The sequence below is a fragment of the Chenopodium album genome, chromosome 14, assembly GCF_948465745.1.
Source record: "Chenopodium album chromosome 14, dcCheAlbu1.1, whole genome shotgun sequence".
Lineage (NCBI taxonomy): Eukaryota > Viridiplantae > Streptophyta > Magnoliopsida > Caryophyllales > Amaranthaceae > Chenopodium > Chenopodium album.
The window spans coordinates 40,395,704-40,407,953 of record NC_137847.1 but is presented as its reverse complement, the minus strand read 5'-3'; the positions used below and the strand labels follow the sequence as shown (position 1 = coordinate 40,407,953).

General features: G+C 34.2%; 2 protein-coding genes across 2 annotated transcripts; both read left to right on the top strand.

The window, feature by feature from the left end:
* Nucleotides 1–463: 463 nt before the first annotated feature.
* Nucleotides 464–7,617, top strand: LOC145578049 (ABC transporter B family member 9-like). The gene is made up of 4 exons (XM_081635452.1): nt 464–706; nt 6,533–6,587; nt 6,886–7,283; nt 7,375–7,617. Exons 1-4 carry the CDS (start codon nt 464–466, stop codon nt 7,519–7,521), a joined length of 843 nt encoding a protein of 280 aa, XP_081491578.1. The 3' UTR covers nt 7,522–7,617.
* Nucleotides 7,524–12,019, top strand: LOC145580241 (ABC transporter B family member 9-like). Its single transcript, XM_081637665.1, has 8 exons — nt 7,524–7,653; nt 7,845–8,370; nt 8,575–8,848; nt 9,029–9,719; nt 9,801–10,029; nt 10,170–10,436; nt 10,540–10,803; nt 11,264–12,019. The coding sequence occupies exons 1-8, from the start codon at nt 7,631–7,633 to the stop codon at nt 11,915–11,917; spliced, it is 2,928 nt and encodes a 975-aa protein (XP_081493791.1). The 5' UTR covers nt 7,524–7,630; the 3' UTR covers nt 11,918–12,019.
* Nucleotides 12,020–12,250: the final 231 nt, after the last annotated feature.

Sequence of the window (12,250 nt, the reverse complement as noted above, 5' to 3'; positions counted from 1 at the left end):
AAAATAATTATATAATTCTTTAATAAAAATGAGTTGGATAAAAAAGAAAGCCAGATATGCGTGATTTTCTTTATCTTTTGCCTTATTCTCTTTTAATACCATACTTATAGGCAATTTCAGCTATTTTTACCCAGCACACATTTTGTTGCCTCTCTCTCCGATTACTTCTCACAGGTCTTTGTGTTGTATTCAACTCAGAGAAATTATATACCACATTCCCAACAAATAAACGCTACCCCAACATCACAAAAACCCAAAATCCGAAATAAATTCTTGTATCAGACGGTCTCATTTTCCGATCCCAAAAATACACATTATCATAATATCATCCCCTTTAATCCTTCTCCATCACCTCAACCTTTTTTTTCTATTATTAAAACCCCACTTCACTGATTTTGCATCATATTAATTCTCCCCCAGGAAAAATAAAATTAGAAATTTCAGAGAGAAAATACAGAGAAATATGGGAGATGAAGAACGAACTAGAAATAGTAGTAATGGTAATAACAGAGAAGTTGAGCAAAAAGTTGCATTCTATAAATTGTTTAGTTTTGCTGATAAATGGGATATAATATTGATGATTGTTGGAAGTATTTCTGCCATTGCTAATGGAATTGCGCAGCCATTGATGACTCTTATTTTGGGTCAGATTATAAATTCTTTTGGTAGCACCGATGCCGAACATGTTGTTCACGAAGTTTCTAAGGTAATTCTATTACTCTTTTCTTATTGATTCTGTTAGTTGTCGAGTTCATATCGGTTATTATGAATTTTATTTTTGGATGACCGGATGAAAAATAAAGTGGGTTTTGGGCAAAATTTTATTTGAGTGATGAACAATATTTGTTCGTAATCAATGTTAACTTCGTGTCACTAGTATTGTTAGTCCATCACAATTAGAATTGTTGCGTTCATAACGGTTGTAATTGTTTTTTCTTTCAGGGGTAATTTTGAGTAACTTTTCGGGGTACATGTTCATGAATATAATGACGTGAACAAATTTTGTTCATGATCAATATAATATAATTTATTTTGGTGCAATCACAAAATTAACAGAAAATCTAACCCTGATTAGATAGATTAATTAATTAAACATATTCTTAATTTAAGGTCATTCATTCCTTGTTTTAATTCTTTAATTCATTTTTTCCGGCATAATTTCCCGGTATTAGATAAATACGGGTTTCAATTCGAATGGTTTATATGAAATTGGTTAGTCGGACTTGGGAGATTTACGAAGAATTTGTTCATATTGTTAGATATACGTACACAATGATCATACATATCACCTCAAAATTGCGTTACCTATGAAAAAGTCTTATCAAAAGTTGGGAGGTTATTGAGTCAAAAATTTGAATTATATTCCAAATCAAATCTATTAGGATATCAATTATGCATATTTTTAACAATACAAACTTAAGGAGAACTTTAGGAATTGAATGGTTTAATTGTATCTTTTTGAATATGAAAGAAATGTTGGATTAATGGGAGGCTATATACACTCGGTTGCATGGTACACCTAAGGGTAATTTTTGCATTTGATGATTAAATAAGCAACAACCGGTACACCATGTACCCGAGTATATATAACAATTTATCCCGACCCCATCTTTCAACAAGTTTAGGAGATTATTAAACATAATACATTCCTTACTTCAATACTTAAACTATATTTTTGACATGATTTCCTTTTATATTTGTTCTACTTTTATTTAATTCTAATGTAGAACATTGGGTTTCGATTTGAGAATGTTTTTGGGAGTTTTGATTCAATTACGTATTCGAAGATGAATTAATCATATTACCATTAATCCATTATGGAGTTATATTTGTTTAATATGCACATGTTATTCACATCATGACTAGGTACGTCTTTATATGGGTTAGTAGCAAGCTTAGGACTCTTAGGAGGCTATTGACTATTGAGTCTCATTTTTAATTAAATTAAATTGATTACAATTAGGTAATTAGGATGGAATTAAGGAGATTTTTCGAAATTCAACCGTTTGAATTATCAATAAATTGGAGGCATTTAAAGATTTAGGGTCTGTTCTCTTCGCATTATTTTTCAGTTCAGTTCAGTTCAGCTCTAATAAATTCAGTTCAGTTCTTAATTTCCTTCTCTCATATTCAATTCAATTCAGTTTCAATAAGTTCAGCTCACTTTAGTCAATCAGAACAGACCCTTAATCTCTCAACATATAAAATTATTTGAATTGTCAATATTTACTGTCAAGATAAAAATTGGAAAAAAAAAAAATCAACAAAATGTATAGATTTAAAAAAAAACAAAGTAATCCATGCATAGCATAGATATGAACTAGTTTGATAATGAGATCTGTACGTCAATGAGATGTTTGATAACTATTTTAATTTAATTGGCAATAAAGAATAGCCAAGTATTAGAAATTTTGATTATTTGTTTTGCCAATTCTATTAGTTATATTAGAAGGACTTTAAATATTAAATTCCAAACTTAGCTTGGAAATGATGTCTTGTTTGGTGGTAGAAATTTTGCTCATAAAATGACAATTGGATTAACACATATACACGACTTTGCTTCCAAGGAAAGATTATGTTAATATAATCATTAATACTAGTACAATACTACTATACAATATACAAATAATATTCATGAATTGAATGAAAATTAATTTTTATATAAAGAAAATAAGTTAAATTAAATGAGATAAATGTGTACATCAGAGCTTATACGCGAGAACATGAGGTCGACTTCATATGTGAGAGCATGAGGTCTACTTCGTGTGCATAGTCTATGCGTTGGGATAAAGGGAATGGATCTATTATAACGTCTATTAAGATTAACAACAGAAAAGCCACACGACCCTTTGTTCCCCACCTTACCTTTTTTAGTATTTTTGACGAATAAAAATCCAAATCTAACTTGGGTTTGTATGTCATGTAGAGTCTGAACGTGGGGATTAATAGTCAATTGTAGGGTCAAACTTAGGGTCCAAGAAATACTTTCTTTTAAAAAAAGTTATATACTACCTCCGTTAATTATTATGTGCAACTTTCGAATATTTTATATCTCACAAATAATACCCCAAAGTTGCACATAATAATTAACGGAGGTAGTATTATAAATATCCAAACGAAACATGTAACATGAATTTTTGAAACATTATTATTATTGTTGTTATTATTATTATTAGTTACGTGGATGATTTTTTTGCCCAAAAAATCTTATATAAAAACGTATTTTGGGTCAACGAAGGAGATCATATTCATTAATGAATTTTTGATAAATTTAACGGTCAACTATTTATTTTTGAGAATTGATATAGTATTAATGAACAAAGATGGGGCATGAAACAAGCAAAGAGAAGGCATGAAACAAACAAAGAGAAAGCCTAAACTAGCTCATTTAACATCATGTCTAATGACCAAAATTTCTTTTTATTATATTTTTTTCCAATTCAAAAAGATAAATACAATATCAATCATCAATTTTGACCTACCCTGTATAATACATGGTGAAAGCAAATACTAGAAGAATCCTTCTAAGACAAACCACCCGATTTAGTTTTTTTAAAGGGGCTGAGTATATGTCTTTACATAATTCAATTCCATTATTATAAACTAAACTTGATTTACTGATAATATTTTGTAGATATTGTATTATATTTGATTTCTCTAACATTGCTCTTTGCAACACTTTATACACTATATCATATTCGATTGATTGAATATCTTATATTACCTCCGTTTTTTATTAGTTGACACGTTTTGACTTTAGCATTATTCACACACCTCCCTTTGACCATGTTTTGTGATTTATATGTAAGATAAAAAATAGTTAAGTGGGATCTTCTTAGATTCGTCACAATGTATATTTTCAAAATATCAACTTTTTATATTTTTGCTTGCCGGTAATTAAAGATATTACTGATTAATTTGTAAATTGGCAAACGTGACTAAAGAAACGTGTCAACTAAAAAGAAACGGAGGAAGTACCTTATCCATATTTGTTATGAAAAAGGTCAATTAATTCTTGTGTGAATAAGGAGATGAAAACCCAATCATGAACAAAATTGAGCAAAAAATGAAAAAAGACAGTTCATTAATGGGCAAAGAACCACTTATATACTGAAAGTGACAAGATTCTTCCAGGGTGTAGCAAAATTAGTGATGAACTGATTGACAAGTTGAGATTTTTCCTTTTACTTTGTTTTTTATATGTTTTTGGAATTTTCTTATCTTATCAACCAATCAGAAAGTTTATGTTGGTACTTTTAATTCTTTGTTATAAGAAAATAAGGTTTTCACATTGAGTGGCCGACATATGTTAAAGCCCCATATGTTGTTATAGTGTGGATCGTACAAGATGGATGGGGCATTTGAAATTACTACTATTTGCCGTGCTCTAGTTCATCATTATTAAGCTCACCTCTTTTGACCCCTTTTTTTTTTTTTTTACTTTATTACTATTATTTGTATAATCATATGTACTACTTCTCCTATTGACAATTTAGTTTAGATAGCGTTTTTTATGTAACTTAAAAAAATTGATTTATAGCTAGAGTCGAGAATTAATTAAGGGGTTAGCAATAGAGTTCTCATATTTCGACAATAAGAGGTCAAGTTGAGGTTTGATTCTCTTCTTTCTCCAATCTTATGGGGGGCGTGGGTTTTATTATTTGGATTCCTTTTGGATAAAGTGTCCACTTATCAACCTTTGACGAGGTTTACTCATTGGTTGGAATCTTATGAGAGTTGTGCACTCCAAACAAATTCGCTAAATTTAAATGAGATTTCTATTTAAAACTCGAGTTATCTTTATGTAAATAATACATCTTGAAGTGATAAACTAATAATTGGGTGACTTGGTTTCATTTGTCAAATTCTATATGGTAGTGCATAGTTCTCTTTATATTGTATTAATTTAGGGGACCCTATCTTGATAAGGAATGGCACACACAAATCATACAATTTGAGGAGGTCTTGATGATAACATTTTTATAGTGGATTTGAACCAAGAATGTATACTTTTCTAATTCTTATATCAATTAGGAAAATTTGTCAAGAATAAGCAAACCTTTGTTCGGTTTTTCCAAAATAAGCTAACCTTTTGATTAACTCAGAGTTAGTTAACCTTTACAGGGTATTTTCGCAAAATAATTCATGACCGGTTTGTTTTAAGTGTAACCGGTTGTTTGGGTTGCTTATGCCACATGTCATTGTGTGGTTGGTCAGTTTTTAAAATTTTAATTAAAATTTATTATTCTAATTAATTTTTGAAATTTTTTAAAAAAATATTTTTTTTTTAAAAAAAAAACACTTTTTCAAGATAAAAAAAAAAACCTTAATTTTTTAGATACCCCCACTACTTCAGCCAGCACCCCTCCCCGCCCTTGCCCCGTCGGCTACCGTCGATACCACCCAAAACATCGAAATACCTCCACCTCCCATCCCCACCACCGATATCACCATCCCTCCTACCTCCACCCTCAAAATCCCCATCAAATCCACTAACCCTTGCCTTCCCCACCACCAAAAATCGCATCACATCCCCACAATCGAAGTCGCAAATCTGCATAACAACAACAACGAGGTGGGTGTTGGGTTTTGAGGTGGGTTTGGTTGGGTTTCAAGGTCGATATGGTAATATTCTGGTGGTTAGGGTGGTGAATCGAGGTATTTGGTGGTTTTCGGAAGGGGTTTTGTAAAATGGAGTTTCGAGGTGGGGTGGTTCAGGTGGGTTCGGGCTTTCTGCGCGGGTTAGGATGGGTCAACGGCCTTCAAGGAGGGGAACAAAGGGGTCGGGGAGGTGGTTTGTTTGGTGGCTGGCGGGGATAGGGTTGAGCGCTGGTATGTAGTGGGGTTTTTTTTATATACAATTTAATTAATCATCATTTATAAAATAAGAAAAAAAAATTAATTAGAATTAAGAAAAAAGTGACCTATTTGGTAGGTTATAGGTCATTTGACTTATTTAAAGAAAATACCCCATAAAGGTCAATTTACTGTGGGTTAATCAAAAGGTTTGCTTATTTTGGGAAGACTGAGCAAAAGTTTGCTTATTTTTGACAAATTTTCCTATCAATTATATTCCATATGTTTGGTGAATATATATATTAAAAGGACAGAATAAAATTATAGCATAAAAGAAAAAAATTGTAATTTTGCTGCTTATTATTCTTATAATACAATAATATACTCCCCATCATTGGTCTATATAAAGAAAAGAATGAGTATAATTAATCATTTTGGATGAGCCAAACAGAGCATATTTGATGGAATTAAGTGCATTAAAGAGATGGTTACAACTTAAAAGTAGTACTACAATTGTTCTTGTTCCCAATATATTAAGTTGATGTACATTTAAACAGTGTTTCTAATCAGTGTTTTTTTTTTTTCCCCCCTTTTTTTCTTAAGAAAAAAAACTCCATTTGGGTTGTCTCATTCTTCTCTTTTCCTGTGTAATAATCATCATAATAAAAATTAATTAATTATAATAATTGTCCTCTAATTACTAGCTAATTTCTTGCTTACTCATTTGTGATTGCAGGTATCCTTGAGGTTTTTATACCTGGCAATATATACTGGCATAGCTTGCTTCCTACGTAAGTATAACTGTACAAATTCATCTTTGGAGTAACACTAAAACAAATGAAGCATCTGCACAAGATAGCATGAACATGAACTATCTCTAAAAGATTTGAAAACAAATTCAGAATAAAAGGAATTGTGAAATAAGTTTTCATTCAATAATACTACTTCAGGAACACAACAAAAAATTTATGGAGGGATCAATTAATTATCATCCTTAAATTTTGCTCACTGGTATATTCTTCACAAAGTGTGCATGACTCATTAGTTTCTATGATGCTGATGTAAATCTATGCGTTGCTTTGACAATAGAGGTAACATGCTGGATTGTAACTGGAGAGAGGCAAGCAGCAAAAATTCGAGGCCTTTACTTGAAGACGATTCTAAGGCAGGATATAGCCTTCTTTGATACTGAAACAACTACAGGAGAAGTCATCAGTAGGATGTCAGGGGATACTGTGCTCATTCAGGATGCAATGGGAGAGAAAGTTGGCAAGTTTATACAGTTAATGGCAACATTTGTTGGAGGGTTTGCCATTGCCTTTATAAAAGGTTGGCTTTTAGCCTTAGTTTTGCTAGCATGCATCCCGGCCCTGGTTATTTCTGGTGCTACCATGGCAATGTTGATGATGAAAATGTCAAGTCGAGCCCAAATGGCCTACGCTGAGGCTGGAAATGTTGTTGAGCAGACTGTTGGTGCTATCAGAACAGTAAGTTTCTTTGTTAAGATAAATGCAGTTGCTTCTTGTGTTTACAAATGATTTTATTTTCTGATATGCTGTCTTTGATGTATATGATTAGGTTGCATCGTTTACAGGAGAAAAAGATGCAATAAAAAAATATGATAACAAGCTTATAATTGCGTATAAAGCTGCTGTCAAACAAGGGTTAGCCTCAGGATTAGGGCTTGGTGCCTTCAATCAATCAATCAATCAATCAAAGCCTTAATCCCAAAAGTGGGGTAATAATATTGTCTACATATGCTCTTGCTGTCTGGTATGGAGGGAAACTTATCATAGAAAAAAATTACAATGGTGGACAAGTCCTCAATGTAATTATGGCCATGATGACTGGTGGAATGTAAGTTTATCCTTTTCCCTTGAGTCTCTTATTTCTCAAGGAAAATGATTATTAAAAAAAAAAAAATAGAAATGCAGTGAATTTTTTACATTCTTTTATTCCTTTAATTCTGTAATCAAACCAAATAATAGAATTGTTTGTCTTTTTTTTTTAAATAATTTTTTAAGTACTTAATGTTTAATCTTAAACAGGTCATTAGGACAGACATCTCCGTGTCTGAATGCATTTGCAGCTGGACAAGCAGCTGCATACAAGATGTTTGAGGCAATACATAGGTCACCAAAAATAGATGCCTCAAGCACTGAAGGCATTGTATTGGAAGATATCAGGGGTGATATTGAGCTAAAAAATGTTACTTTTCGGTACCCAGCAAGGCCTGATGTGTTGATTTTTTCTGGATTTAGCTTGCATATTTCCAGTGGAACAACTGTCGCTCTAGTAGGACAAAGTGGGAGTGGAAAATCTACAGTCGTTAGCCTCATCGAGAGATTCTATGATCCTGATTCAGGTGAGGTTCTCATTGATGGTGTTAATTTGAAGCAACTTCAGTTAGCTTGGATTAGACAGAAGATTGGATTAGTGAGTCAGGAGCCTGTACTCTTTACTACTACTTTAAGAGAAAACATAGCATATGGGAAGGAAGGTGCCACTGAAGCTGAAATTAGGACTGCTATAGAGCTTGCTAATGCTGCCAAATTTATTGATAAGCTTCCAAAGGTAACCCCCTTAAGAGAATGTTCACTGAATGGATATTTTATTTTCTAGAACATTTAAACAGAAGTATTTCCAAATCTGGATTCCTAGATGAGCTAAAGAAACAATTAGGATTCTCATTTTATGCTGGCATGCATAGGTAAGAGAAAATGCTTTATAACAAGCCAAAGAAGGTACTTACGTGGATATTTTATTTATTATTTGCAGGGTTTGGACACTATGGTTGGGGAGAGAGGAACCCAACTTTCTGGTGGTCAGAAGCAAAGAATAGCCATTGCACGAGCTATTCTGAAAAACCCGAGAATTCTCCTCCTAGATGAGGCTACTAGTGCCCTTGATGCTGAATCTGAACGAATTGTACAAGATGCACTTGACAGAATTATGTCAAATAGAACTACTGTCATTGTTGCACATCGATTGACTACCATCAAGAATGCTGACACGATAGCAGTTGTTCATCAAGGGAAAATCATTGAGAAAGGTAACACACCAAATGCCCTTGTTACTTGTATATAGTTTCTTTAAGCTACTAATAAACAAAATTTGGATTCTGTTTTCCTAATTTAAGTTTTACCTCCTGATGGCTATGCATTTATTTAAAATCATCCTTAAATAGTTTAATGGAAAAGACACTGAATTTTCCAACTATATTTTAATTCAGGTTCCCATGAGGAGTTGATCAAAGACCCCGAAGGGGGGTACTCGCAACTGGTGAGACTTCAAGAAGGGGCCAGAGAACAAGAAGCTGCCTTTATGGATCCTAGTAGTCTAGATATGAATCAAAATCTTGAAAGGACAATGAGTAGATCAGCAAGTCAAAGATATTCTATTAGGAGATCAAGAAGTAGAGGTTCCTCCAGTGGAAGGCATTCCATTTCCATCAGCTTTAGTGTCCCTGGTCCTGTAAATATTCAAGAGACTAACGAAGGGGATCTTTATGGTGATGGTGATGACTACGAGAAAACAAAAAAACCTGATGAAGAAGCAAAAAGGGAGAAGAGTAGAAGTGTTTCTATGAGACGTTTGGCTTACTTAAATAAGCCAGAAATTCCAATTTTGCTGCTTGGAAGCCTTGCTGCTTCAGTGCATGGGATTATCTTTCCTATGTTTGGATACCTTATCTCCTCAGTCATCAAAATATTCTACGAATCAGCACATTTGCTTCGCAAGGATTCAAGAAAATGGGCACTTATTTACATGTCATTAGGTGTTGCTAGTTTTATAGCAATACCTTTTCAGAATTTATGTTTCGCAATTGCAGGAGGTAAATTGATTCGAAGGATCCGTTTCATGACCTTTGAAAAGGTTGTTCACCAAGAAATTAAATGGTTTGATGATCCTGCAAATTCGAGGTTTGTTTATTCTATCTCTACTAGTTTGATTACATTAATTATTTCAAAGTATCTCACTTCTGGACCCTTTTTTATGATTAGTGGAGCACTGGGCGCAAGGTTGGCAACAGATGCAGCGAATGTTAGGAGCCTTGTAGGGGATCAGTTGGCCTTAGTTATGCAGAACATAGCAACAGTGGTCGCTGGTCTAGTAATTGCTTTCACAGCTAATTGGATTCTAGCTCTCATTATTCTAGCTGTGGCACCCCTTATGTTTTTTCAGGGGTACCTTCAAGCAAAATTCATGAAAGGATTTAGTGCAGATGCTAAGGTTAGTTTCTTTACAATTTAGCCGCCGCCGCCCCCCCCCCCCCCCCCCCCCCCCCACAAAAAAACTACTCTTTTTTTTTTTTAATCCTTTAAAAGGTGAGTTTCAATCTAAGAAAGCTTGAATTTCATGTATTATTGTAGATAATGTATGAAGATGCAAGCCAGGTTGCAAATGATGCAGTTGGGAGCATCAGAACAGTTGCATCCTTCTGTGCAGAGAAAAAGGTGATGGATTTGTATGAGAAGAAATGTGAGGCTCCTGTAAAACATGGTGTTCGTTTAGGGCTCATTAGTGGTTTAGGATTTGGTTTCTCTTTCCTTGCCCTTTATTGCACAAATGCCTTCTGCTTTTACATCGGGGCAATCCTTATTCATCATGGTAAAGCTACATTTGCAGAAGTGTTCAAGGTAAAATAACAATAATAGTTTTCCTGTCATCACATCACCCTTGTTATCTGTTACTGTATTGTTTTGGTGAGCTTTGGGTCTGATAGGCAGTTTTTTGTTGCAGGTTTTCTTTGCATTAACAATCTCAGCGGTAGGCTTATCCCAGAGCAGCAGCATGGCTATGGACAGGAACAAAGCCAAGGACTCTGCTGTCTCGATCTTCAAGATTATTGATAGTAAGCCTAGCATCGACTCCAGCAGCGAAGCTGGGATAACACAAGAAACTGTCAAGGGTGATATCGAGTTCAGTCATGTTAGCTTCAGATATCCAACTCGGCCAGATATCCAAATATTCAGTGACTTGAGTTTGTTTATTCCATCTACAAAGGTACTATTTTTTACACAGAGTCAAATTCTTAGTCTTTCCTATTTCCGAAGTGTAAAGGATGAATTTTCATTGATCATTACAACCTCAATAAACAAGCACCTTCATAATAATTCCCAATAATCAAAGTTCCCCAGTACCCAAGATACCAAAAACACCCGTGATGAACTCAAAACAGTCATCACAGCAGGCATTGGAAAAAAAAAAACATAACTTCTAGTTAAATGCCCTATTTGTATAAAGTAACAGTCTACGGATCATGCAAGCTTGAATTTTAGCTTTAAACATCTCCTGATAAGATATAAATGCCCTTATAGATGGCTGCTGAGTTTTTAGAAAGAAACAATGGTCTTTTGTTCATCTTCTAGGGAAAAATAAATAAAAAAAGTTAAGAAGTGGTAGTATTTAATTAAGGATGATTGAACATCATATTTACATCTTATTCATTGTTGACATTATGTAGACTGTTGCACTTGTGGGAGAAAGTGGAAGTGGGAAATCGACAGTGATCAGCATGATTGAGAGGTTCTATGAACCAGACAAAGGTCGAGTGTTCCTAGACGGGGTAGAGATTCAGAAGTTCAAATTAAGTTGGCTAAGACAACAGATGGGGTTAGTGAGCCAAGAGCCAGTACTCTTCAATGAGAGCATCCGTGCCAACATAGCATACGGAAAGGAAGGAGGTGCCAACGAGAATGAGATCATCGAAGCTGCAAAAGCTGCCAATGCACACAACTTCATCTCAGGATTGCCACAAGGCTATGACACCTCGGTGGGAGAGCGAGGGGTGCAGTTATCAGGGGGGCAGAAGCAAAGGATAGCCATTGCACGGGCGATTCTAAAGAATCCTAAGATTCTGTTGCTTGATGAAGCCACTAGTGCTCTAGACGCTGAGTCTGAACGCATCGTGCAAGATGCTTTAGATAGTGTAATGGTGCATCGGACAACTGTGGTTGTCGCTCATCGGTTAGTCACAGTCAAGAATGCTGATATAATAGCTGTAGTCAAGAATGGGGTGATTGCTGAAAAGGGTAAACATGATGAGCTCATGAAAATACCTGAAGGTGCTTATGCTTCACTAGTTGCTCTTCATGCTAGTGCTGCTTCAACCTTATAGAGTTTAGTTAGGATGCTAATCCTGCAAAGTTTTTGTAAACATTAGAAAATATAGAAAATGTTGTGGTGGTTAACCTTGATTCAAATTTTGTCTTTCCTGTAATTTTTTTTTTTCTTTTTTCTTTTTTTTTTTTTTTTCCCACTCTTTAATCCTAATTCCTGATACATATAGACAGAAATTTTCGATTTGGCTCCCATAGGCGTAAAGCTTGGAAATAACAACTGCCTATCCGAATTAGTGAAAGTGCAATCATGAAGCAACAAAACAACCATCATAATGGTATAATGGTTATTGTGAGATTATTTTAAAGAAAATCTTTATAATTGTTATAAT

Bases quoted from the DNA above. Each gene is read 5' to 3' on its own strand.
- LOC145578049 (XM_081635452.1), top strand. From the start codon at position 464: ATGGGAGATGAAGAACGAACTAGAAATAGTAGTAATGGTAATAACAGA. The intron at 6,588-6,885 runs GTAAGTATAACT...CTTTGACAATAG, and splicing joins TGGCATAGCTTGCTTCCTAC to AGGTAACATGCTGGATTGTA. The intron at 7,284-7,374 runs GTAAGTTTCTTT...GTATATGATTAG, and splicing joins CTGTTGGTGCTATCAGAACA to GTTGCATCGTTTACAGGAGA.
- LOC145580241 (XM_081637665.1), top strand. From the start codon at position 7,631: ATGGCCATGATGACTGGTGGAAT. The intron at 10,437-10,539 runs GTAAAATAACAA...TTTTTGTTGCAG, and splicing joins CATTTGCAGAAGTGTTCAAG to GTTTTCTTTGCATTAACAAT. The intron at 10,804-11,263 runs GTACTATTTTTT...GACATTATGTAG, and splicing joins TGTTTATTCCATCTACAAAG to ACTGTTGCACTTGTGGGAGA.